The sequence below is a fragment of the Diabrotica virgifera genome, chromosome 3, assembly GCF_917563875.1.
Source record: "Diabrotica virgifera virgifera chromosome 3, PGI_DIABVI_V3a".
NCBI classification, from domain to species: Eukaryota; Metazoa; Arthropoda; class Insecta; order Coleoptera; family Chrysomelidae; genus Diabrotica; species Diabrotica virgifera.
The window spans coordinates 272,952,507-272,980,060 of NC_065445.1; the positions used below are offsets into that span (position 1 = coordinate 272,952,507).

At 31.9% G+C, this 27,554-nt stretch overlaps 1 protein-coding gene across 1 annotated transcript in view; it reads right to left on the reverse strand.

Annotated features, from left to right (window-relative positions):
• LOC126882755 (uncharacterized) overlaps positions 1–25,579 on the reverse strand; it is a 39,535-nt gene extending 13,956 nt beyond the window's left edge. Inside the window, exon 1 of the mRNA XM_050647749.1 lies at positions 24,043–25,579. Coding sequence (XP_050503706.1) covers positions 24,043–25,579 — 1,537 coding nt within the window. The remainder of the gene's footprint in view (positions 1–24,042) is intronic.
• Between the last annotated feature and the right edge of the window lie 1,975 nt (positions 25,580–27,554).

Genomic DNA, 27,554 nt, shown 5'->3' on the forward strand with positions numbered 1-27,554 from the left:
CCATAGTAAATCACGAGGGAAAACCAGGAAAAAACCTCGTGATATTATACAGACTTCGTAAGTATTTGGTCTTACATTTAATTTACCTTCAAAAAACTAATACCAAATTCTGACTTTAATATGTTTAAGTTATAAATAATATTATTAATACATAGATATACAATAACTAATACTAAAACATAAAATTTGTACTAACTTCATATGTTATTGACTTACTAATCGTGGAATTTTTTTCTATTGACTTCCTCTTTCAGTATGGTAACCACATCCTACTGCATTCTACCGAGGAATTTGCGACACAATTTGTTTCATTTAGCATAATCAGAGCCGCTTCTTTGATTTTTCTCTTTTTACTATCTGATTCTTTCAGGACTATACTTGAATCTCTCCATTGAACTCTATGTTCATTATCCCATGCGTGTTGACATATTTGAGATCTATCAAATTCTCTATTTTTAATATAAGACTGATGTTTACTTATTTTAACGTTTAATGGTCTTGATGCAATTCTTTGTTCTTCCTTGTTCATTGTTAGGTTTAGTTTTAGATAGAATAGATCACAATGTGTTTTTTGTTTTGAATGTTGTTGAAATGTTGAATTTATTTTCTATTGTTTTAAGTTTCTCGGATAGTCCTTTTATATATGGTACTGATATTTTCCTCGTATTATTTCTTGTGAACGTTGTATGATCCCGCTTTAAGTTATTCTGTCCCATTCGATCCAATCTTGAAAATTCCCTATTTATAAACGATAAAGGATAATTATTTTTTAATAAAACATATGTTAACAACTGTTTTTCTTCTAAAAATGAATTTTCGTTAGAACAAGTAATTTTGGCTCTATCATATAAGGATTTAATGATTCCCTTTTTAACGTTGGTGTTTTTTAACTTTAACTTTTTAACCCATTGAAAATAGTTGATTCTAACATGGGTATATGAATTAAATTACTTTTTTTGCCAATATATAGTCCAATAATATATGTATAATCAAATCCTGAATTCAAGTTTACTTTCATATAATATATATTATCATGTCTCTTACAACCATCCATTTCAGTAAGTAGGTATAGCTTTTATATTATAAAATGAAGTGTTTAATGATTTTTTCTTTTAAAATAAATAATAATTTTAGTACCCGTACTAATTAGTAAGTAATTAATTTGTGAATTTCAATACTCTATAATAAGATTTGGTATTGCATTTAAAAAGGAAACAATAAATATTCAAAATGTAGTGGTCGGGACTTTTGCTTATGCGAGGATTGTTGCAGGTCGGCATTTTGGCCTGTCGGGATTCTGGCGTATCGTTATTCTGGCGTGTCGGTGTTTTAGCCGTCGGGATTTTAGCTGTCGGGATTTTGGGCGCCACTGGTTATTATTAGCAATATTTTATAGCATTATATTATATTATATTATATTATATACAGAATGATAATTATAGCCAGAATGATAGCTAATATTCGAAACGAATAGGCACCAAAAGAAGAAGATATTATAATATTATAGCATGATTTTATAATGTACTAGCTGACCCGGCAGACTTCGTACTGCCTCAATAGATAAAAACAAACTGTTGTATACAATAAACTTAAAATTAACAAAAGGAATTCGTAATTAATAAACAAAAATGCTCGATGTGAATGAGGTTTTATTATTATTTTTAATTAATTACACATGATGTTTGAAATAATAAAGTTTAGTTAGAAGTAACAAAATAAAGTTTGTAGTGCAACAGTTACAATCTTAAATTTGTTTATCTTATAATGAATATAACAGCTTTATTATATCTACATTCAAAACAACCATCTATTTATTATTAGGTTCGGGGAGATTCCAAGTCTATAGGTGTTGATTAAATAAAATTAAATTCAATTAAAATTAAATAAAAAGTAAATGAAGTAAATTAAAATTAAATGAAATTGAATAAACGTAAATAAAAATAAAAAAAACTGAATAAAATTAAATACAAATAAATAAAATCATATTAACTTAAATACAATTAAATAAAGTTAAAAAAGAATTAAATAAAAATAATAAATAAATTAAAAAATAATAATAAAATTAAATAAAAGAAAATATAGTCTAATAAAAATAAATAAAATTTAATAAAATGAAATAAAATAAAATAAACAAAAATAAATAAAATACTTAAACTAAATAAAATTAAACAAAATGAATTAAAATTAAATAAAATTTTATAATTTGCTGCTTGTTCTTTTCGTGTGCTCAGAATTTTTCTCCTGCTTACGGTTCCGTTTAGAGATATTTTTTGAAAATTTCGCAAAATTAAAAAATTCATATTTTGCCCAATTTGAGTCCCAAAGTTAAACTGTGCCACTTCTCTTCTATGAAATTTGTCGCTCGTTCTTCTTCTGTCCTCAGAATATTCCTACGGCTTGAGATATTGTATTTCGGACACCGATTGTGCTAGACAAAAAATTTTAGTACGGTTCTGCTCGGAATTCAGCAAGGAGTCTACCTACTTAATTTCATATTTTTCACGTCATTATTGTGAGAGTTACGGCGTCATGGGCAACCCCCTAATGACATACGGGTATGAAATATAGACAGCAACCTACTCCCAGTACAGTCCAATATACCTGCAAAATTTCATAAAAATCGGTGAAGTCGTTTCGGAGGAGTATGGTAACAAACACTGCGACCGGCGAATTTTTATATAGATGTAAAATATTTAAATGGCTATTAAAAAATAACGGTCTGAGATAAAAAATTGAAAATTTAGGATTGTATGTATCTTTTGCTTCTACATCTCATAAAAATAGTAAAAAACGGTTTTTCCGAAAATTAAAAAAATATATCAGGGGGGGCAACACCCCTTATGACGTACGGGTATGAAACTCCATATTATCCTATTCCCAGACCGCTAGAATATACATGTAAAATTTCATAAAAATCTGTTCAGTCGTTCTCGAGTTATAAATGGTGTAACTAACACAACCTCGACTTTCTTTTATATATATAGATGTAAAATATTTAAATGGCTATTAAAAAATAACGGTCTGAGATAAAAAATTGAAAATTTAGGATTGTATGTATCTTTTGCTTCTACATCTCATAAAAATAGTAAAAAACGGTTTTTCCGAAAATTAAAAAAATATATCAGGGGGGGCAACACCCCTTATGACGTACGGGTATGAAACTCCATATTATCCTATTCCCAGACCGCTAGAATATACATGTAAAATTTCATAAAAATCTGTTCAGTCGTTCTCGAGTTATAAATGGTGTAACTAACACAACCTCGACTTTCTTTTATATATATAGATGTAAAATATTTAAATGGCTATTAAAAAATAACGGTCGGAGATAAAAAATTGAAAATTTAGGATTGTATGTATCTTTTGCTTCTACATCTCATAAAAATAGTAAAAAACGGTTTTTCCGAAAATTAAAAAAATATATCAGGGGGGGCAACACCCCTTATGACGTACGGGTATGAAACTCCATATTATCCTATTCCCAGACCGCTAGAATATACATGTAAAATTTCATAAAAATCTGTTCAGTCGTTCTCGAGTTATAAATGGTGTAACTAACACAACCTCGACTTTCTTTTATATATATAGATGTAAAATATTTAAATGGCTATTAAAAAATAACGGTCTGAGATAAAAAATTGAAAATTTAGGATTGTATGTATCTTTTGCTTCTACATCTCATAAAAATAGTAAAAAACGGTTTTTCCAAAAATTAAAAAAATATATCAGGGGGGGCAACACCCCTTATGACGTACGGGTATGAAACTCCATATTATCCTATTCCCAGACCGCTAGAATATACATGTAAAATTTTAAAAATCTGTTCAGTCGTTCTCGAGTTATAAATGGTGTAACTAACACAACCTCGACTTTCTTTTATATATATAGATGTAAAATATTTAAATGGCTATTAAAAAATAACGGTCTGAGATAAAAAATTGAAAATTTAGGATTGCATGTATCTTTTGCTTCTACATCTCATAAAAATAGTAAAAAACGGTTTTTCCCAAAATTAAAAAAATATATCAGGGGGGGCAACACCCCTTATGACGTACGGGTATGAAACTCCATATTATCCTATTCCCAGACCGCTAGAATATACATGTAAAATTTCATAAAAATCTGTTCAGTCGTTCTCGAGTTATAAATGGTGTAACTAACACAACCTCGACTTTCTTTTATATATATAGATGTAAAATATTTAAATGGCTATTAAAAAATAACGGTCTGAGATAAAAAATTGAAAATTTAGGATTGTATGTATCTTTTGCTTCTACATCTCATAAAAATAGTAAAAAACGGTTTTTCCGAAAATTAAAAAAATATATCAGGGGGGGCAACACCCCTTATGACGTACGGGTATGAAACTCCATATTATCCTATTCCCAGACCGCTAGAATATACATGTAAAATTTCATAAAAATCTGTTCAGTCGTTCTCGAGTTATAAATGGTGTAACTAACACAACCTCGACTTTCTTTTATATATATAGATGTAAAATATTTAAATGGCTATTAAAAAATAACGGTCTGAGATAAAAAATTGAAAATTTAGGATTGTATGTATCTTTTGCTTCTACATCTCATAAAAATAGTAAAAAACGGTTTTTCCGAAAATTAAAAAAATATATCAGGGGGGGCAACACCCCTTATGACGTACGGGTATGAAACTCCATATTATCCTATTCCCAGACCGCTAGAATATACATGTAAAATTTCATAAAAATCTGTTCAGTCGTTCTCGAGTTATAAATGGTGTAACTAACACAACCTCGACTTTCTTTTATATATATAGATGTAAAATATTTAAATGGCTATTAAAAAATAACGGTCTGAGATAAAAAATTGAAAATTTAGGATTGTATGTATCTTTTGCTTCTACATCTCATAAAAATAGTAAAAAACGGTTTTTCCGAAAATTAAAAAAATATATCAGGGGGGGCAACACCCCTTATGACGTACGGGTATGAAACTCCATATTATCCTATTCCCAGACCGCTAGAATATACATGTAAAATTTCATAAAAATCTGTTCAGTCGTTCTCGAGTTATAAATGGTGTAACTAACACAACCTCGACTTTCTTTTATATATATAGATGTAAAATATTTAAATGGCTATTAAAAAATAACGGTCTGAGATAAAAAATTGAAAATTTAGGATTGTATGTATCTTTTGCTTCTACATCTCATAAAAATAGTAAAAAACGGTTTTTCCAAAAATTAAAAAAATATATCAGGGGGGGCAACACCCCTTATGACGTACGGGTATGAAACTCCATATTATCCTATTCCCAGACCGCTAGAATATACATGTAAAATTTTAAAAATCTGTTCAGTCGTTCTCGAGTTATAAATGGTGTAACTAACACAACCTCGACTTTCTTTTATATATATAGATGTAAAATATTTAAATGGCTATTAAAAAATAACGGTCTGAGATAAAAAATTGAAAATTTAGGATTGCATGTATCTTTTGCTTCTACATCTCATAAAAATAGTAAAAAACGGTTTTTCCCAAAATTAAAAAAATATATCAGGGGGGGCAACACCCCTTATGACGTACGGGTATGAAACTCCATATTATCCTATTCCCAGACCGCTAGAATATACATGTAAAATTTCATAAAAATCTGTTCAGTCGTTCTCGAGTTATAAATGGTGTAACTAACACAACCTCGACTTTCTTTTATATATATAGATGTAAAATATTTAAATGGCTATTAAAAAATAACGGTCTGAGATAAAAAATTGAAAATTTAGGATTGTATGTATCTTTTGCTTCTACATCTCATAAAAATAGTAAAAAACGGTTTTTCCGAAAATTAAAAAAATATATCAGGGGGGGCAACACCCCTTATGACGTACGGGTATGAAACTCCATATTATCCTATTCCCAGACCGCTAGAATATACATGTAAAATTTCATAAAAATCTGTTCAGTCGTTCTCGAGTTATAAATGGTGTAACTAACACAACCTCGACTTTCTTTTATATATATAGATGTAAAATATTTAAATGGCTATTAAAAAATAACGGTCTGAGATAAAAAATTGAAAATTTAGGATTGTATGTATCTTTTGCTTCTACATCTCATAAAAATAGTAAAAAACGGTTTTTCCGAAAATTAAAAAAATATATCAGGGGGGGCAACACCCCTTATGACGTACGGGTATGAAACTCCATATTATCCTATTCCCAGACCGCTAGAATATACATGTAAAATTTCATAAAAATCTGTTCAGTCGTTCTCGAGTTATAAATGGTGTAACTAACACAACCTCGACTTTCTTTTATATATATAGATGTAAAATATTTAAATGGCTATTAAAAAATAACGGTCTGAGATAAAAAATTGAAAATTTAGGATTGTATGTATCTTTTGCTTCTACATCTCATAAAAATAGTAAAAAACGGTTTTTCCGAAAATTAAAAAAATATATCAGGGGGGGCAACACCCCTTATGACGTACGGGTATGAAACTCCATATTATCCTATTCCCAGACCGCTAGAATATACATGTAAAATTTCATAAAAATCTGTTCAGTCGTTCTCGAGTTATAAATGGTGTAACTAACACAACCTCGACTTTCTTTTATATATATAGATGTAAAATATTTAAATGGCTATTAAAAAATAACGGTCTGAGATAAAAAATTGAAAATTTAGGATTGTATGTATCTTTTGCTTCTACATCTCATAAAAATAGTAAAAAACGGTTTTTCCGAAAATTAAAAAAATATATCAGGGGGGGCAACACCCCTTATGACGTACGGGTATGAAACTCCATATTATCCTATTCCCAGACCGCTAGAATATACATGTAAAATTTCATAAAAATCTGTTCAGTCGTTCTCGAGTTATAAATGGTGTAACTAACACAACCTCGACTTTCTTTTATATATATAGATGTAAAATATTTAAATGGCTATTAAAAAATAACGGTCTGAGATAAAAAATTGAAAATTTAGGATTGTATGTATCTTTTGCTTCTACATCTCATAAAAATAGTAAAAAACGGTTTTTCCGAAAATTAAAAAAATATATCAGGGGGGGCAACACCCCTTATGACGTACGGGTATGAAACTCCATATTATCCTATTCCCAGACCGCTAGAATATACATGTAAAATTTCATAAAAATCTGTTCAGTCGTTCTCGAGTTATAAATGGTGTAACTAACACAACCTCGACTTTCTTTTATATATATAGATGTAAAATATTTAAATGGCTATTAAAAAATAACGGTCTGAGATAAAAAATTGAAAATTTAGGATTGTATGTATCTTTTGCTTCTACATCTCATAAAAATAGTAAAAAACGGTTTTTCCGAAAATTAAAAAAATATATCAGGGGGGGCAACACCCCTTATGACGTACGGGTATGAAACTCCATATTATCCTATTCCCAGACCGCTAGAATATACATGTAAAATTTCATAAAAATCTGTTCAGTCGTTCTCGAGTTATAAATGGTGTAACTAACACAACCTCGACTTTCTTTTATATATATAGATGTAAAATATTTAAATGGCTATTAAAAAATAACGGTCGGAGATAAAAAATTGAAAATTTAGGATTGTATGTATCTTTTGCTTCTACATCTCATAAAAATAGTAAAAAACGGTTTTTCCGAAAATTAAAAAAATATATCAGGGGGGGCAACACCCCTTATGACGTACGGGTATGAAACTCCATATTATCCTATTCCCAGACCGCTAGAATATACATGTAAAATTTCATAAAAATCTGTTCAGTCGTTCTCGAGTTATAAATGGTGTAACTAACACAACCTCGACTTTCTTTTATATATATAGATGTAAAATATTTAAATGGCTATTAAAAAATAACGGTCTGAGATAAAAAATTGAAAATTTAGGATTGTATGTATCTTTTGCTTCTACATCTCATAAAAATAGTAAAAAACGGTTTTTCCAAAAATTAAAAAAATATATCAGGGGGGGCAACACCCCTTATGACGTACGGGTATGAAACTCCATATTATCCTATTCCCAGACCGCTAGAATATACATGTAAAATTTTAAAAATCTGTTCAGTCGTTCTCGAGTTATAAATGGTGTAACTAACACAACCTCGACTTTCTTTTATATATATAGATGTAAAATATTTAAATGGCTATTAAAAAATAACGGTCTGAGATAAAAAATTGAAAATTTAGGATTGCATGTATCTTTTGCTTCTACATCTCATAAAAATAGTAAAAAACGGTTTTTCCCAAAATTAAAAAAATATATCAGGGGGGGCAACACCCCTTATGACGTACGGGTATGAAACTCCATATTATCCTATTCCCAGACCGCTAGAATATACATGTAAAATTTCATAAAAATCTGTTCAGTCGTTCTCGAGTTATAAATGGTGTAACTAACACAACCTCGACTTTCTTTTATATATATAGATGTAAAATATTTAAATGGCTATTAAAAAATAACGGTCTGAGATAAAAAATTGAAAATTTAGGATTGTATGTATCTTTTGCTTCTACATCTCATAAAAATAGTAAAAAACGGTTTTTCCGAAAATTAAAAAAATATATCAGGGGGGGCAACACCCCTTATGACGTACGGGTATGAAACTCCATATTATCCTATTCCCAGACCGCTAGAATATACATGTAAAATTTCATAAAAATCTGTTCAGTCGTTCTCGAGTTATAAATGGTGTAACTAACACAACCTCGACTTTCTTTTATATATATAGATGTAAAATATTTAAATGGCTATTAAAAAATAACGGTCTGAGATAAAAAATTGAAAATTTAGGATTGTATGTATCTTTTGCTTCTACATCTCATAAAAATAGTAAAAAACGGTTTTTCCGAAAATTAAAAAAATATATCAGGGGGGGCAACACCCCTTATGACGTACGGGTATGAAACTCCATATTATCCTATTCCCAGACCGCTAGAATATACATGTAAAATTTCATAAAAATCTGTTCAGTCGTTCTCGAGTTATAAATGGTGTAACTAACACAACCTCGACTTTCTTTTATATATATAGATGTAAAATATTTAAATGGCTATTAAAAAATAACGGTCTGAGATAAAAAATTGAAAATTTAGGATTGTATGTATCTTTTGCTTCTACATCTCATAAAAATAGTAAAAAACGGTTTTTCCGAAAATTAAAAAAATATATCAGGGGGGGCAACACCCCTTATGACGTACGGGTATGAAACTCCATATTATCCTATTCCCAGACCGCTAGAATATACATGTAAAATTTCATAAAAATCTGTTCAGTCGTTCTCGAGTTATAAATGGTGTAACTAACACAACCTCGACTTTCTTTTATATATATAGATGTAAAATATTTAAATGGCTATTAAAAAATAACGGTCTGAGATAAAAAATTGAAAATTTAGGATTGTATGTATCTTTTGCTTCTACATCTCATAAAAATAGTAAAAAACGGTTTTTCCAAAAATTAAAAAAATATATCAGGGGGGGCAACACCCCTTATGACGTACGGGTATGAAACTCCATATTATCCTATTCCCAGACCGCTAGAATATACATGTAAAATTTTAAAAATCTGTTCAGTCGTTCTCGAGTTATAAATGGTGTAACTAACACAACCTCGACTTTCTTTTATATATATAGATGTAAAATATTTAAATGGCTATTAAAAAATAACGGTCTGAGATAAAAAATTGAAAATTTAGGATTGCATGTATCTTTTGCTTCTACATCTCATAAAAATAGTAAAAAACGGTTTTTCCCAAAATTAAAAAAATATATCAGGGGGGGCAACACCCCTTATGACGTACGGGTATGAAACTCCATATTATCCTATTCCCAGACCGCTAGAATATACATGTAAAATTTCATAAAAATCTGTTCAGTCGTTCTCGAGTTATAAATGGTGTAACTAACACAACCTCGACTTTCTTTTATATATATAGATGTAAAATATTTAAATGGCTATTAAAAAATAACGGTCTGAGATAAAAAATTGAAAATTTAGGATTGTATGTATCTTTTGCTTCTACATCTCATAAAAATAGTAAAAAACGGTTTTTCCGAAAATTAAAAAAATATATCAGGGGGGGCAACACCCCTTATGACGTACGGGTATGAAACTCCATATTATCCTATTCCCAGACCGCTAGAATATACATGTAAAATTTCATAAAAATCTGTTCAGTCGTTCTCGAGTTATAAATGGTGTAACTAACACAACCTCGACTTTCTTTTATATATATAGATGTAAAATATTTAAATGGCTATTAAAAAATAACGGTCTGAGATAAAAAATTGAAAATTTAGGATTGTATGTATCTTTTGCTTCTACATCTCATAAAAATAGTAAAAAACGGTTTTTCCGAAAATTAAAAAAATATATCAGGGGGGGCAACACCCCTTATGACGTACGGGTATGAAACTCCATATTATCCTATTCCCAGACCGCTAGAATATACATGTAAAATTTCATAAAAATCTGTTCAGTCGTTCTCGAGTTATAAATGGTGTAACTAACACAACCTCGACTTTCTTTTATATATATAGATGTAAAATATTTAAATGGCTATTAAAAAATAACGATCTGAGATAAAAAATTGAAAATTTAGGATTGTATGTATCTTTTGCTTCTACATCTCATAAAAATAGTAAAAAACGGTTTTTCCGAAAATTAAAAAAATATATCAGGGGGGGCAACACCCCTTATGACGTACGGGTATGAAACTCCATATTATCCTATTCCCAGACCGCTAGAATATACATGTAAAATTTCATAAAAATCTGTTCAGTCGTTCTCGAGTTATAAATGGTGTAACTAACACAACCTCGACTTTCTTTTATATATATAGATGTAAAATATTTAAATGGCTATTAAAAAATAACGGTCTGAGATAAAAAATTGAAAATTTAGGATTGTATGTATCTTTTGCTTCTACATCTCATAAAAATAGTAAAAAACGGTTTTTCCGAAAATTAAAAAAATATATCAGGGGGGGCAACACCCCTTATGACGTACGGGTATGAAACTCCATATTATCCTATTCCCAGACCGCTAGAATATACATGTAAAATTTCATAAAAATCTGTTCAGTCGTTCTCGAGTTATAAATGGTGTAACTAACACAACCTCGACTTTCTTTTATATATATAGATGTAAAATATTTAAATGGCTATTAAAAAATAACGGTCGGAGATAAAAAATTGAAAATTTAGGATTGTATGTATCTTTTGCTTCTACATCTCATAAAAATAGTAAAAAACGGTTTTTCCGAAAATTAAAAAAATATATCAGGGGGGGCAACACCCCTTATGACGTACGGGTATGAAACTCCATATTATCCTATTCCCAGACCGCTAGAATATACATGTAAAATTTCATAAAAATCTGTTCAGTCGTTCTCGAGTTATAAATGGTGTAACTAACACAACCTCGACTTTCTTTTATATATATAGATGTAAAATATTTAAATGGCTATTAAAAAATAACGGTCTGAGATAAAAAATTGAAAATTTAGGATTGTATGTATCTTTTGCTTCTACATCTCATAAAAATAGTAAAAAACGGTTTTTCCAAAAATTAAAAAAATATATCAGGGGGGGCAACACCCCTTATGACGTACGGGTATGAAACTCCATATTATCCTATTCCCAGACCGCTAGAATATACATGTAAAATTTTAAAAATCTGTTCAGTCGTTCTCGAGTTATAAATGGTGTAACTAACACAACCTCGACTTTCTTTTATATATATAGATGTAAAATATTTAAATGGCTATTAAAAAATAACGGTCTGAGATAAAAAATTGAAAATTTAGGATTGCATGTATCTTTTGCTTCTACATCTCATAAAAATAGTAAAAAACGGTTTTTCCCAAAATTAAAAAAATATATCAGGGGGGGCAACACCCCTTATGACGTACGGGTATGAAACTCCATATTATCCTATTCCCAGACCGCTAGAATATACATGTAAAATTTCATAAAAATCTGTTCAGTCGTTCTCGAGTTATAAATGGTGTAACTAACACAACCTCGACTTTCTTTTATATATATAGATGTAAAATATTTAAATGGCTATTAAAAAATAACGGTCTGAGATAAAAAATTGAAAATTTAGGATTGTATGTATCTTTTGCTTCTACATCTCATAAAAATAGTAAAAAACGGTTTTTCCGAAAATTAAAAAAATATATCAGGGGGGGCAACACCCCTTATGACGTACGGGTATGAAACTCCATATTATCCTATTCCCAGACCGCTAGAATATACATGTAAAATTTCATAAAAATCTGTTCAGTCGTTCTCGAGTTATAAATGGTGTAACTAACACAACCTCGACTTTCTTTTATATATATAGATGTAAAATATTTAAATGGCTATTAAAAAATAACGGTCTGAGATAAAAAATTGAAAATTTAGGATTGTATGTATCTTTTGCTTCTACATCTCATAAAAATAGTAAAAAACGGTTTTTCCGAAAATTAAAAAAATATATCAGGGGGGGCAACACCCCTTATGACGTACGGGTATGAAACTCCATATTATCCTATTCCCAGACCGCTAGAATATACATGTAAAATTTCATAAAAATCTGTTCAGTCGTTCTCGAGTTATAAATGGTGTAACTAACACAACCTCGACTTTCTTTTATATATATAGATGTAAAATATTTAAATGGCTATTAAAAAATAACGGTCTGAGATAAAAAATTGAAAATTTAGGATTGTATGTATCTTTTGCTTCTACATCTCATAAAAATAGTAAAAAACGGTTTTTCCGAAAATTAAAAAAATATATCAGGGGGGGCAACACCCCTTATGACGTACGGGTATGAAACTCCATATTATCCTATTCCCAGACCGCTAGAATATACATGTAAAATTTCATAAAAATCTGTTCAGTCGTTCTCGAGTTATAAATGGTGTAACTAACACAACCTCGACTTTCTTTTATATATATAGATGTAAAATATTTAAATGGCTATTAAAAAATAACGGTCTGAGATAAAAAATTGAAAATTTAGGATTGTATGTATCTTTTGCTTCTACATCTCATAAAAATAGTAAAAAACGGTTTTTCCAAAAATTAAAAAAATATATCAGGGGGGGCAACACCCCTTATGACGTACGGGTATGAAACTCCATATTATCCTATTCCCAGACCGCTAGAATATACATGTAAAATTTTAAAAATCTGTTCAGTCGTTCTCGAGTTATAAATGGTGTAACTAACACAACCTCGACTTTCTTTTATATATATAGATGTAAAATATTTAAATGGCTATTAAAAAATAACGGTCTGAGATAAAAAATTGAAAATTTAGGATTGCATGTATCTTTTGCTTCTACATCTCATAAAAATAGTAAAAAACGGTTTTTCCCAAAATTAAAAAAATATATCAGGGGGGGCAACACCCCTTATGACGTACGGGTATGAAACTCCATATTATCCTATTCCCAGACCGCTAGAATATACATGTAAAATTTCATAAAAATCTGTTCAGTCGTTCTCGAGTTATAAATGGTGTAACTAACACAACCTCGACTTTCTTTTATATATATAGATGTAAAATATTTAAATGGCTATTAAAAAATAACGGTCTGAGATAAAAAATTGAAAATTTAGGATTGTATGTATCTTTTGCTTCTACATCTCATAAAAATAGTAAAAAACGGTTTTTCCGAAAATTAAAAAAATATATCAGGGGGGGCAACACCCCTTATGACGTACGGGTATGAAACTCCATATTATCCTATTCCCAGACCGCTAGAATATACATGTAAAATTTCATAAAAATCTGTTCAGTCGTTCTCGAGTTATAAATGGTGTAACTAACACAACCTCGACTTTCTTTTATATATATAGATGTAAAATATTTAAATGGCTATTAAAAAATAACGGTCTGAGATAAAAAATTGAAAATTTAGGATTGTATGTATCTTTTGCTTCTACATCTCATAAAAATAGTAAAAAACGGTTTTTCCGAAAATTAAAAAAATATATCAGGGGGGGCAACACCCCTTATGACGTACGGGTATGAAACTCCATATTATCCTATTCCCAGACAGCTAGAATATACATGTAAAATTTCATAAAAATCTGTTCAGTCGTTCTCGAGTTATAAATGGTGTAACTAACACAACCTCGACTTTCTTTTATATATATAGATGTAAAATATTTAAATGGCTATTAAAAAATAACGGTCTGAGATAAAAAATTGAAAATTTAGGATTGTATGTATCTTTTGCTTCTACATCTCATAAAAATAGTAAAAAACGGTTTTTCCGAAAATTAAAAAAATATATCAGGGGGGGCAACACCCCTTATGACGTACGGGTATGAAACTCCATATTATCCTATTCCCAGACCGCTAGAATATACATGTAAAATTTCATAAAAATCTGTTCAGTCGTTCTCGAGTTATAAATGGTGTAACTAACACAACCTCGACTTTCTTTTATATATATAGATGTAAAATATTTAAATGGCTATTAAAAAATAACGGTCTGAGATAAAAAATTGAAAATTTAGGATTGTATGTATCTTTTGCTTCTACATCTCATAAAAATAGTAAAAAACGGTTTTTCCGAAAATTAAAAAAATATATCAGGGGGGGCAACACCCCTTATGACGTACGGGTATGAAACTCCATATTATCCTATTCCCAGACCGCTAGAATATACATGTAAAATTTCATAAAAATCTGTTCAGTCGTTCTCGAGTTATAAATGGTGTAACTAACACAACCTCGACTTTCTTTTATATATATAGATGTAAAATATTTAAATGGCTATTAAAAAATAACGGTCTGAGATAAAAAATTGAAAATTTAGGATTGTATGTATCTTTTGCTTCTACATCTCATAAAAATAGTAAAAAACGGTTTTTCCGAAAATTAAAAAAATATATCAGGGGGGGCAACACCCCTTATGACGTACGGGTATGAAACTCCATATTATCCTATTCCCAGACCGCTAGAATATACATGTAAAATTTCATAAAAATCTGTTCAGTCGTTCTCGAGTTATAAATGGTGTAACTAACACAACCTCGACTTTCTTTTATATATATAGATGTAAAATATTTAAATGGCTATTAAAAAATAACGGTCTGAGATAAAAAATTGAAAATTTAGGATTGTATGTATCTTTTGCTTCTACATCTCATAAAAATAGTAAAAAACGGTTTTTCCGAAAATTAAAAAAATATATCAGGGGGGGCAACACCCCTTATGACGTACGGGTATGAAACTCCATATTATCCTATTCCCAGACCGCTAGAATATACATGTAAAATTTCATAAAAATCTGTTCAGTCGTTCTCGAGTTATAAATGGTGTAACTAACACAACCTCGACTTTCTTTTATATATATAGATGTAAAATATTTAAATGGCTATTAAAAAATAACGGTCGGAGATAAAAAATTGAAAATTTAGGATTGTATGTATCTTTTGCTTCTACATCTCATAAAAATAGTAAAAAACGGTTTTTCCGAAAATTAAAAAAATATATCAGGGGGGGCAACACCCCTTATGACGTACGGGTATGAAACTCCATATTATCCTATTCCCAGACCGCTAGAATATACATGTAAAATTTCATAAAAATCTGTTCAGTCGTTCTCGAGTTATAAATGGTGTAACTAACACAACCTCGACTTTCTTTTATATATATAGATGTAAAATATTTAAATGGCTATTAAAAAATAACGGTCTGAGATAAAAAATTGAAAATTTAGGATTGTATGTATCTTTTGCTTCTACATCTCATAAAAATAGTAAAAAACGGTTTTTCCAAAAATTAAAAAAATATATCAGGGGGGGCAACACCCCTTATGACGTACGGGTATGAAACTCCATATTATCCTATTCCCAGACCGCTAGAATATACATGTAAAATTTTAAAAATCTGTTCAGTCGTTCTCGAGTTATAAATGGTGTAACTAACACAACCTCGACTTTCTTTTATATATATAGATGTAAAATATTTAAATGGCTATTAAAAAATAACGGTCTGAGATAAAAAATTGAAAATTTAGGATTGCATGTATCTTTTGCTTCTACATCTCATAAAAATAGTAAAAAACGGTTTTTCCCAAAATTAAAAAAATATATCAGGGGGGGCAACACCCCTTATGACGTACGGGTATGAAACTCCATATTATCCTATTCCCAGACCGCTAGAATATACATGTAAAATTTCATAAAAATCTGTTCAGTCGTTCTCGAGTTATAAATGGTGTAACTAACACAACCTCGACTTTCTTTTATATATATAGATGTAAAATATTTAAATGGCTATTAAAAAATAACGGTCTGAGATAAAAAATTGGAAATTTAGGATTGTATGTATCTTTTGCTTCTACATCTCATAAAAATAGTAAAAAACGGTTTTTCCGAAAATTAAAAAAATATATCAGGGGGGGCAACACCCCTTATGACGTACGGGTATGAAACTCCATATTATCCTATTCCCAGACCGCTAGAATATACATGTAAAATTTCATAAAAATCTGTTCAGTCGTTCTCGAGTTATAAATGGTGTAACTAACACAACCTCGACTTTCTTTTATATATATAGATGTAAAATATTTAAATGGCTATTAAAAAATAACGGTCTGAGATAAAAAATTGAAAATTTAGGATTGTATGTATCTTTTGCTTCTACATCTCATAAAAATAGTAAAAAACGGTTTTTCCGAAAATTAAAAAAATATATCAGGGGGGGCAACACCCCTTATGACGTACGGGTATGAAACTCCATATTATCCTATTCCCAGACCGCTAGAATATACATGTAAAATTTCATAAAAATCTGTTCAGTCGTTCTCGAGTTATAAATGGTGTAACTAACACAACCTCGACTTTCTTTTATATATATAGATGTAAAATATTTAAATGGCTATTAAAAAATAACGGTCTGAGATAAAAAATTGAAAATTTAGGATTGTATGTATCTTTTGCTTCTACATCTCATAAAAATAGTAAAAAACGGTTTTTCCGAAAATTAAAAAAATATATCAGGGGGGGCAACACCCCTTATGACGTACGGGTATGAAACTCCATATTATCCTATTCCCAGACCGCTAGAATATACATGTAAAATTTCATAAAAATCTGTTCAGTCGTTCTCGAGTTATAAATGGTGTAACTAACACAACCTCGACTTTCTTTTATATATATAGATGTAAAATATTTAAATGGCTATTAAAAAATAACGGTCTGAGATAAAAAATTGAAAATTTAGGATTGTATGTATCTTTTGCTTCTACATCTCATAAAAATAGTAAAAAACGGTTTTTCCAAAAATTAAAAAAATATATCAGGGGGGGCAACACCCCTTATGACGTACGGGTATGAAACTCCATATTATCCTATTCCCAGACCGCTAGAATATACATGTAAAATTTTAAAAATCTGTTCAGTCGTTCTCGAGTTATAAATGGTGTAACTAACACAACCTCGACTTTCTTTTATATATATAGATGTAAAATATTTAAATGGCTATTAAAAAATAACGGTCTGAGATAAAAAATTGAAAATTTAGGATTGCATGTATCTTTTGCTTCTACATCTCATAAAAATAGTAAAAAACGGTTTTTCCCAAAATTAAAAAAATATATCAGGGGGGGCAACACCCCTTATGACGTACGGGTATGAAACTCCATATTATCCTATTCCCAGACCGCTAGAATATACATGTAAAATTTCATAAAAATCTGTTCAGTCGTTCTCGAGTTATAAATGGTGTAACTAACACAACCTCGACTTTCTTTTATATATATAGATGTAAAATATTTAAATGGCTATTAAAAAATAACGGTCTGAGATAAAAAATTGAAAATTTAGGATTGTATGTATCTTTTGCTTCTACATCTCATAAAAATAGTAAAAAACGGTTTTTCCGAAAATTAAAAAAATATATCAGGGGGGGCAACACCCCTTATGACGTACGGGTATGAAACTCCATATTATCCTATTCCCAGACCGCTAGAATATACATGTAAAATTTCATAAAAATCTGTTCAGTCGTTCTCGAGTTATAAATGGTGTAACTAACACAACCTCGACTTTCTTTTATATATATAGATGTAAAATATTTAAATGGCTATTAAAAAATAACGGTCTGAGATAAAAAATTGAAAATTTAGGATTGTATGTATCTTTTGCTTCTACATCTCATAAAAATAGTAAAAAACGGTTTTTCCGAAAATTAAAAAAATATATCAGGGGGGGCAACACCCCTTATGACGTACGGGTATGAAACTCCATATTATCCTATTCCCAGACCGCTAGAATATACATGTAAAATTTCATAAAAATCTGTTCAGTCGTTCTCGAGTTATAAATGGTGTAACTAACACAACCTCGACTTTCTTTTATATATATAGATGTAAAATATTTAAATGGCTATTAAAAAATAACGATCTGAGATAAAAAATTGAAAATTTAGGATTGTATGTATCTTTTGCTTCTACATCTCATAAAAATAGTAAAAAACGGTTTTTCCGAAAATTAAAAAAATATATCAGGGGGGGCAACACCCCTTATGACGTACGGGTATGAAACTCCATATTATCCTATTCCCAGACCGCTAGAATATACATGTAAAATTTCATAAAAATCTGTTCAGTCGTTCTCGAGTTATAAATGGTGTAACTAACACAACCTCGACTTTCTTTTATATATATAGATGTAAAATATTTAAATGGCTATTAAAAAATAACGGTCTGAGATAAAAAATTGAAAATTTAGGATTGTATGTATCTTTTGCTTCTACATCTCATAAAAATAGTAAAAAACGGTTTTTCCGAAAATTAAAAAAATATATCAGGGGGGGCAACACCCCTTATGACGTACGGGTATGAAACTCCATATTATCCTATTCCCAGACCGCTAGAATATACATGTAAAATTTCATAAAAATCTGTTCAGTCGTTCTCGAGTTATAAATGGTGTAACTAACACAACCTCGACTTTCTTTTATATATATAGATGTAAAATATTTAAATGGCTATTAAAAAATAACGGTCTGAGATAAAAAATTGAAAATTTAGGATTGTATGTATCTTTTGCTTCTACATCTCATAAAAATAGTAAAAAACGGTTTTTCCGAAAATTAAAAAAATATATCAGGGGGGGCAACACCCCTTATGACGTACGGGTATGAAACTCCATATTATCCTATTCCCAGACCGCTAGAATATACATGTAAAATTTCATAAAAATCTGTTCAGTCGTTCTCGAGTTATAAATGGTGTAACTAACACAACCTCGACTTTCTTTTATATATATAGATGTAAAATATTTAAATGGCTATTAAAAAATAACGGTCTGAGATAAAAAATTGAAAATTTAGGATTGTATGTATCTTTTGCTTCTACATCTCATAAAAATAGTAAAAAACGGTTTTTCCAAAAATTAAAAAAATATATCATGGGGGGCAACACCCCTTATGACGTACGGGTATGAAACTCCATATTATCCTATTCCCAGACCGCTAGAATATACATGTAAAATTTTAAAAATCTGTTCAGTCGTTCTCGAGTTATAAATGGTGTAACTAACACAACCTCGACTTTCTTTTATATATATAGATGTAAAATATTTAAATGGCTATTAAAAAATAACGGTCTGAGATAAAAAATTGAAAATTTAGGATTGCATGTATCTTTTGCTTCTACATCTCATAAAAATAGTAAAAAACGGTTTTTCCCAAAATTAAAAAAATATATCAGGGGGGGCAACACCCCTTATGACGTACGGGTATGAAACTCCATATTATCCTATTCCCAGACCGCTAGAATATACATGTAAAATTTCATAAAAATCTGTTCAGTCGTTCTCGAGTTATAAATGGTGTAACTAACACAACCTCGACTTTCTTTTATATATATAGATTTGCAATATAAATCGTGCAAAGAGAATATTAGAACTTTCACTGTTGGAAGAAGCATATGAGAAGCATAAAGGTGCTGGAGCAAATTTTAAATTTATTATTTTAAACTGAACAAATTGAAACGGTGGTGGTTGATGAGAATACATCTCTTTCACTTCAGTAGAGTGACAATAACGTAGATAACAGTTTTACGAATTTATTTAAGAACTGACTACTGTACAATTTTACAAAAATGCGTGACAAAGAACGTGTTTATTCTCCACAGTCTCGAGGCCAAGTCATTATACATAAAAATAAAAATATATGAAAACCGGCTGGTTCGGTACTAGATTTTGGATCTATATGTTGTGACAAAAACAGTCCAGGCCCGTCGCAGCGGGATTTAAATAAATATTAAATAAAATATAACAAATTAATTTAAATCGTAAACATGCCCCCCACCTTGAAAGGGAAAGCTTTCAATAAATTAAAAATGAAATTAAACGTAATATATTACAGTCAATAAATAATCACTGTCACCTGGCGACTTTTATTCACTTGGAAGTGGGCAAATGTTCACAACTGCTACACGAACGAGTCCTTTAGCTGTTTTAAGTGTGACAACCCTTGAAATGTTGTCAGCCCCTGGATGCAACTGTTCCACACGTCCCAGGGACCACTGGAGAGGAGGTGCGTCCTTACTTTTAATTAGGACAAGAGCACCAACCTTGATTTGGAATTGATTCACCTTCCACTTTTGTCTCTGCTGCATCTCCGAAACGTACTCCAAAGACCATCTTTGCCAAAAATGTTGATGGAGTTGCTGAAGATGTTCAAATCTTGATAACCGAAGAGGGTTGACATTAGAAACGTCTACTTCTGGTATGAAATTCATGGACCTCCCAATCAGAAAGTGAGCCGGGGTTATAGGTAAAAGGTCTGAAGGATCGGAGGACATAGGACTTAAAGGGCGTGAATTTAGTATACCTTCCACCTGAGTGAGCACAGTTGAAAAGTCTTCATAAGTTAAATGAGATCCCGTAACGATTCTTTTTAAATGCGATTTCATAGATTTTACTCCCGCCTCCCATATTCCGCCGAAATGAGGGGAATGCGAAGGAATAAATTGCCAATTGATTTCATCATTGCAGCATGATTCCGCGATTTGTTTTTCATTAGATTTGATAAACTTACCGAGATGCTTAAGCTCGTTACGACAACCTACGAAGTTCGTGCCATTATCGGACATAATTTGAACTGGCTTGCCTCTTCTAGCTATAAATCGTCTTAAAGCAGCGAGGAAGCAAGATGTAGTTAAGTCTGTGACCAGTTCCAAGTGTATCGCTTTAGTAGCTAGACAAATAAAAAGACTAACATAAGCCTTGTAAGTACCTGGGTTTCTGCCTTGTCTTGTTTTGAGAGTGAACGGGCCTGCATAGTCCACTCCCGTGATTGAAAACGGAAACGATGGATTTACTCTAGATGCAGGAAGATCTCCCATCATGGGTGTACACTGAGGAGGATTGGCACGAAAACAGCGTATACATTGACGAACAACCTGTTTCGCAATAGATCTACCTGAAATAGGCCAAAAACGTTCACGAACGACGGACAATAAGTGCTGAGGACCGGCATGCAACAACCTTAGATGCTCCGACCGAAAGATCATAGTCGTAACAGGATGATTTGCAGGAAGAAGTATTGGATGTCTTTTATTAAAATCATATTTAGAGTTGCGTAATCTACCACCAACTCTGATTACTCCATCACTATCCAGAAATGGATTTAAAGAAAGAATTTTACTTTTAGAAGACAGCGATTTTCCCTTGGAAAGGTTATGAAGTTCCTTTGGAAATATCTCTGCTTGAACCATCTTTGCAATACATATGACAGAGGCTTGAAGCTGTATGGTGGTGAGAGGATCGGAAACTCTGCATCTTGACCCTGAACTATTTCGGAAGAGACGCAAACAACGAGCAATGACTCTTGTGAGAAACGAGAAATTGCTGTAATTCTGGAATGGAAAGAATTGCACGAAGCTTGTGACCAAAGAATGAGTAACTTTCTTAGTCTCCGGAAGATCTTGCTCAGGCTGAATGATTAGGACCGGCCAACTACTAGGAGATTCCATGAGGAAGGGAGGACCGTGCCACCAAATTTTTGATGACGCAAGTCGACTGGGTTCCACACCTCGGGACAATAAATCCGCAGGATTATCCTTGGTACCGACATGTCTCCAAGCGCTAGACGAAGTGCTGGATTGAATTTCAGACACTCTATTAGCCACGAATGTTTTAAGAATATGTGGCGAGGTTCTGATCCACCCTAAGACGATAGTGGAATCTGTCCAAAGAACAATATCATGAAATTGAAGACTGAGCGATTCTGTGACTTTCTTCACGAGCCGTGACAATATCAAGGCTCCACAAAGTTCCAATCGAGGAAGGCTAATTTTTTTTAAAGGAGATACTCTTGTCTTGGCACAAAAGAGACGCACCGATATATTACCTCGGTGATCAATACTTCGAATATAAATAACGCCACCATATGCAGCTTCGCTAGCGTCAGAGAAGCCATGCAGTTCAATAGTTGAAGCATTTGCAATGATAGCATGTCTAGGAATTCTTACATTGTTTAAATGGCAGAGCTGATCCCGAAATGAAAGCCACTTCGTGTGGATGTCTAGAGGTACAGCTTGATCCCACTCCAAGCCTTCCAACCACAGCCGTTGCATTAAAATTTTTACAATGATAATTGTGGCGCTAAGAAGACCAAGAGGATCGAATATATGGGCTATCCCAGAAAGTATAGACCTTTTAGTAACCGTTCTAGGAAGAACGTCAGAGGATATATGATACTGAAGAAGGTCGGATTTTGGACACCACTGCAGTCCCAGAGTTCTTGTAATTTCAAAAGAACCTAGCGAGAAAGGAAGATCTGAAGGGACCAAAGAATCCTGAATATCTGTAAGAAGTGAAGGGTCGTTCGAAACCCACTTTCGAAGAGGGAAACAACCTTTTGATAATATATGATTAATTTCTTGACAATGTTGAAGAAGCTCTGAGGCTGAATCAGACCCCGTCAGGAGGTCATCCACGTAGAAATCATTTTTAATAATCTTTGCAGCTTGAGGATACTGCTCAGAATTTTCATAAGATAATTGAAGCAGGCATCTTGTAGCAAGAAAGCTGGCAGAGGCAGTGCCGTAAGTTACCGTGTTCAGAGAATAAGTTTGCAAAGGCTCCTGAGGATCCCGTCTCCACAGAATTAGCTGGAGGTTTCGTTCAGAAGGACAAACGAGAATTTGCCGATACATTTTGGCGATGTCAGCAGAAGCCACATAAGTGTGTTGCCTAAATCGAAATAGAATTGATATAAGATCATTTTGGACGACTGGTCCGACCATTTGAAGATCGTTAACTGAAACACCTGAAGTGGTAGGGCAAGAACCATCGAACACTACACGCAGCTGAGTAGTGAGACTATTCTCCTTAAGGACTCCATGGTGTGGAAGATAGAAGTGAGCTGGGTCTGTAGGCTCCTCAACCTTAGACATATGACCCATTGAAATATATTCGTCCATAAATAAAACATACATATCCTTCATGATAGGATTATTCTGAAGTTTTCGTTCTAGATTAAAGAATCTTTTTCCAGCTCTGCTCCTAGATTCACCCAGAGTATCAGTCGAATTCTTTAATGGAAGACTGACTACAAAACGACCATCCGAATTTCTTTTATGAGTCGATTTAAAGTGTTCCTCGCACTCTATTTCCTCCTTTGAAAGAGGTGGGAGAAGTGGACACTCTTCTATTTCCCAGAATCTTGATAGATGATGACATTCATTCTGCTGTGCGAAATTGCAAGTGACGATTTGATGATCGTACCTTTTGGGCAGTGGGCCAGAAATTACCCAGCCAAATTTGGTTTTTTGTAAAATGGGTTTCTGAGGACCCAATTTGATTTGTCCAACGCACAGAAGATCCCAGAAAAGCTCTACACCTATAAGAAGATCTATGCCGGAAGGAATATTGAAATTTGGATCAGACAAGCGAATATTTGATGGAATAGAGACAGAGTCTACGTCGATCGGAATACTTGGAACATGACCACAAATTGAAGAAGTAACAAGACAGTTTAAGGTTGTCGAAAAAGAAGAATATAACGAATATACTGACAACTTACTCTTGTGCTTTATCCTTGAAGATATTTGAGTGACACCGACCACTGAAATGTCGGCAGGTTCCTTGGAGAGACCCAATTTGGAAACCAGACTATACGTGACAAAATGTGACTGAGAACCACTGTCTAGAAGGGCTCTAAAATTATGCTTAACTCCAGACCTATCTGCAATTTGGACTGTGACAGTTGACAGCAGTGCAAACGAATTCTGAACTGCATGAAATGACAATGTTTGTGGAGTTTGATTATCCGAAGAAACGGATTGAGTATCATTTGGAGAATTGCTATTTTCTGCATTAACGTGGAGAAGCGTATGATGCTTCTTCCCACATTTCTTGCACTTACCATACTTGCAACTGGTATTTTGATGTCCTATAAATAAACAATTAAAACACGCTCGTACCCTTTTGACCTCACGCATGCGCGCATGCACATCTAAATTTTGAAAAGAAGTACAAGTTGACATTTTATGAGGACCATTACAATGTGGACACAGATCTGAAAAAGCTCCATTATTGATGAATGATTGACTTGTATGAGTTTTGGACCTATGAGATGAAGAATGAGAATGATCTTTGGAACTAGAACCTCCCTTGATAGATCTTGCTTCGAACTTTTCTAAAGTATCAGCTCGATGCTGCAAGAATTTTAGAAGATCGTCGAGAGTAGGCTTTACCGACGTAGGGGCATTACCTCGACTCTCCTTGTCCCAATCTTTGACAGTTTCAGGATCAAGTTTTTCTAGAATTATAAAAATTATTATTGAGTCCCAAGTGCTTACTGGCTCCCCTAAGGATTCTAGAGATCGCAGATTACTAGTTAATCCATCAATTAGATGTTGGAGACACTTAGAACTGTCACGATTAACTACCTTTAAATTAAAAATGGACTTGATGTGATTATGGATTAGTAAAGGCTCATTAGAATACCTGTCACAAAGAAGCTTCCACGCTACTGTAAAATTAGCTGCAGAAACCTTAATAGAATTTATTATCTTTTCAGCTGTCCCCGATAGGGATGATTTTAAATAATGAAATTTCTGAATGTCACTTATATCATTATTTTTAACGATTATTGTATCGAAGCAATCATGATAATCTAACCAGGTTGAATAGTTCCCGCTAAATTGACGCAAATGAAGGGTTGGGAGCTTTATCCCTGAATTGAATGAGCTATTACGATCAGAAACTGAACTTTGATTTGCATTTTCGTTGCTAGATATAATAGGCTTAGGCTGCAGAAGCTCTTTTGCCTTTGCTATAGTAGAAAAATAAACATTTTCAAAATCTTCACGATATTTTATTTCAACTGATACATCATCTACTAACGCGTCTATTTTACCCTGAACAACTTCAAATTCCTCTATTATTGTTTCAGCCCGATCTAATCTGACTGAAAGTTCGGTGACCGGCAAATTATCCGACGACCCCGGTATAGCTATTTTATCAATGTATTTTGCGAAGGTATCGAGACGATTTCTAACAGATTCCCTACTTTTACGCAACTTTTCGGATTCTTTCGTTTCTTTTGATTCCGGCATTTTATTTTAATTAAATGAATGAAATTTATGCTTAATATCAATCCTATTCCGAAATAATTCAAATACTATTAATTAAATGAAAGCAATTTATACCAAAAAACCGATTCTAATTTTAAAATAATTCAGGTTTCAGTTTATTACAAATAAAATTGTCATACTCATTTAAAATATAAAGTTCAAATATCATTAAATATAAATTTGAATAAAAACTGGCTCACACAAAGCGAAAGATAACGAAATATTTAAAAATATTGGTTAGAATAGGAATAAATCAATAAAAAGGAAAAACTCACATTTGTACAGCGGCAAAGTTCTTCTAAAACCTGCTTGTTGTTGACGATCGAAAATTTCACTAACTTTTTACCGTGATGATATGCCGTCTTGAACTGGCTGACTGAATTTACTGGTAATAATAAAATTTAAACTGGTAATTTATTATTGACGCTGAATTTCAATAATCTTATGCACTATCCGGCTCGAAGGACCATTGGTTGATGAGAATACATCTCTTTCACTTCAGTAGAGTGACAATAACGTAGATAACAGTTTTACGAATTTATTTAAGAACTGACTACTGTACAATTTTACAAAAATGCGTGACAAAGAACGTGTTTATTCTCCACAGTCTCGAGGCCAAGTCATTATACATAAAAATAAAAATATATGAAAACCGGCTGGTTCGGTACTAGATTTTGGATCTATATGTTGTGACAAAAACAGTCCAGGCCCGTCGCAGCGGGATTTAAATAAATATTAAATAAAATATAACAAATTAATTTAAATCGTAAACAGGTGGTCTCAATAACCACCTTGAAATACGTGATCAACGAGAAAGTGATCGGAAAGAGAATATGAATTCGTGATCATGATACAGACAGCGAACAGTCAGATTGCGAGACAGTTGGAGATGGATTCGAGCCAATTTAAAATGAGTTCCAGCTTCCTGAATGTGGCTAATATAATTCTGTAGGAAGAATTATACAGCAAAAATAGAAAAATAGAAAAGTTAAAAATAATTGTAATTTTTGTCAGCGAATAATTATTTGTCCAGAACATTCTTGTTATACAGTATTTCTCATGATCATCTTTCAGTGCGTCACAGTTTTTCGATTTCTTTCTAACGCATTAAATTGTATGTGACAGAAAAAAAGGCACGTCGGTGATTACATTTCGTCGGTGACATTTTTATAACATTTCTTCTAGTTATTCTAGTTGTCGATAGATGGCGTAATAATAAAAAATATTTTTTTTTAATTAGATCATAATATTACAAATATAATCTGTATAATTTATAAGACTATACAAATCAAAGAAAATACCATTTTATAAATGCAAGAAACACATTTGATTTGTTTTTATTCCAAATTGAAAATAAAATGTGACAACTGTCAGATTTAACTAAAATGTCATGTTAGAATAAATGTCATAAATGTGTATTATCACGGACTTACCCTTTTTCCTATCATTTGTTACGCACTGAAAAATGATCATGAAAATGACAATACCTAATTGTCCAAAGTGCGTTCGCGAATTATTATGAAGATACGGAGATTGATTAAAAATGTGGATTTAATTCCTGATATTTATTTTTTGTATCGTCCATTTTATTGGTTATTAAAAAACGTTTAAAATCTATTTTGAAAATTTTATTTCGTAAAAAAAGCCAAAAGTTGTATATTTGATACAAAATGTCACGCGCGATCACTCACGTAAAGTCACGTATTCATACAAGGGCGAACCCCGCTCTGTGTAGCAGCTCGAATGGATACGCTATGAGCTCCCCTACATACAGGGTGTCCCAAAAGTAGTGGAACAGTCGAATATTTCGCGAACTAAACATCGGATCGAAAAACTGAAAAATACGTGTTCAATCATTTTCAAAAATCTATCCAATGACACCAAACACCAACCCCCACTACACCCCCTGGAGGTGGGGTGGAGGGTAACTTTAAAATCTCAAATGGAAACCCCTAGT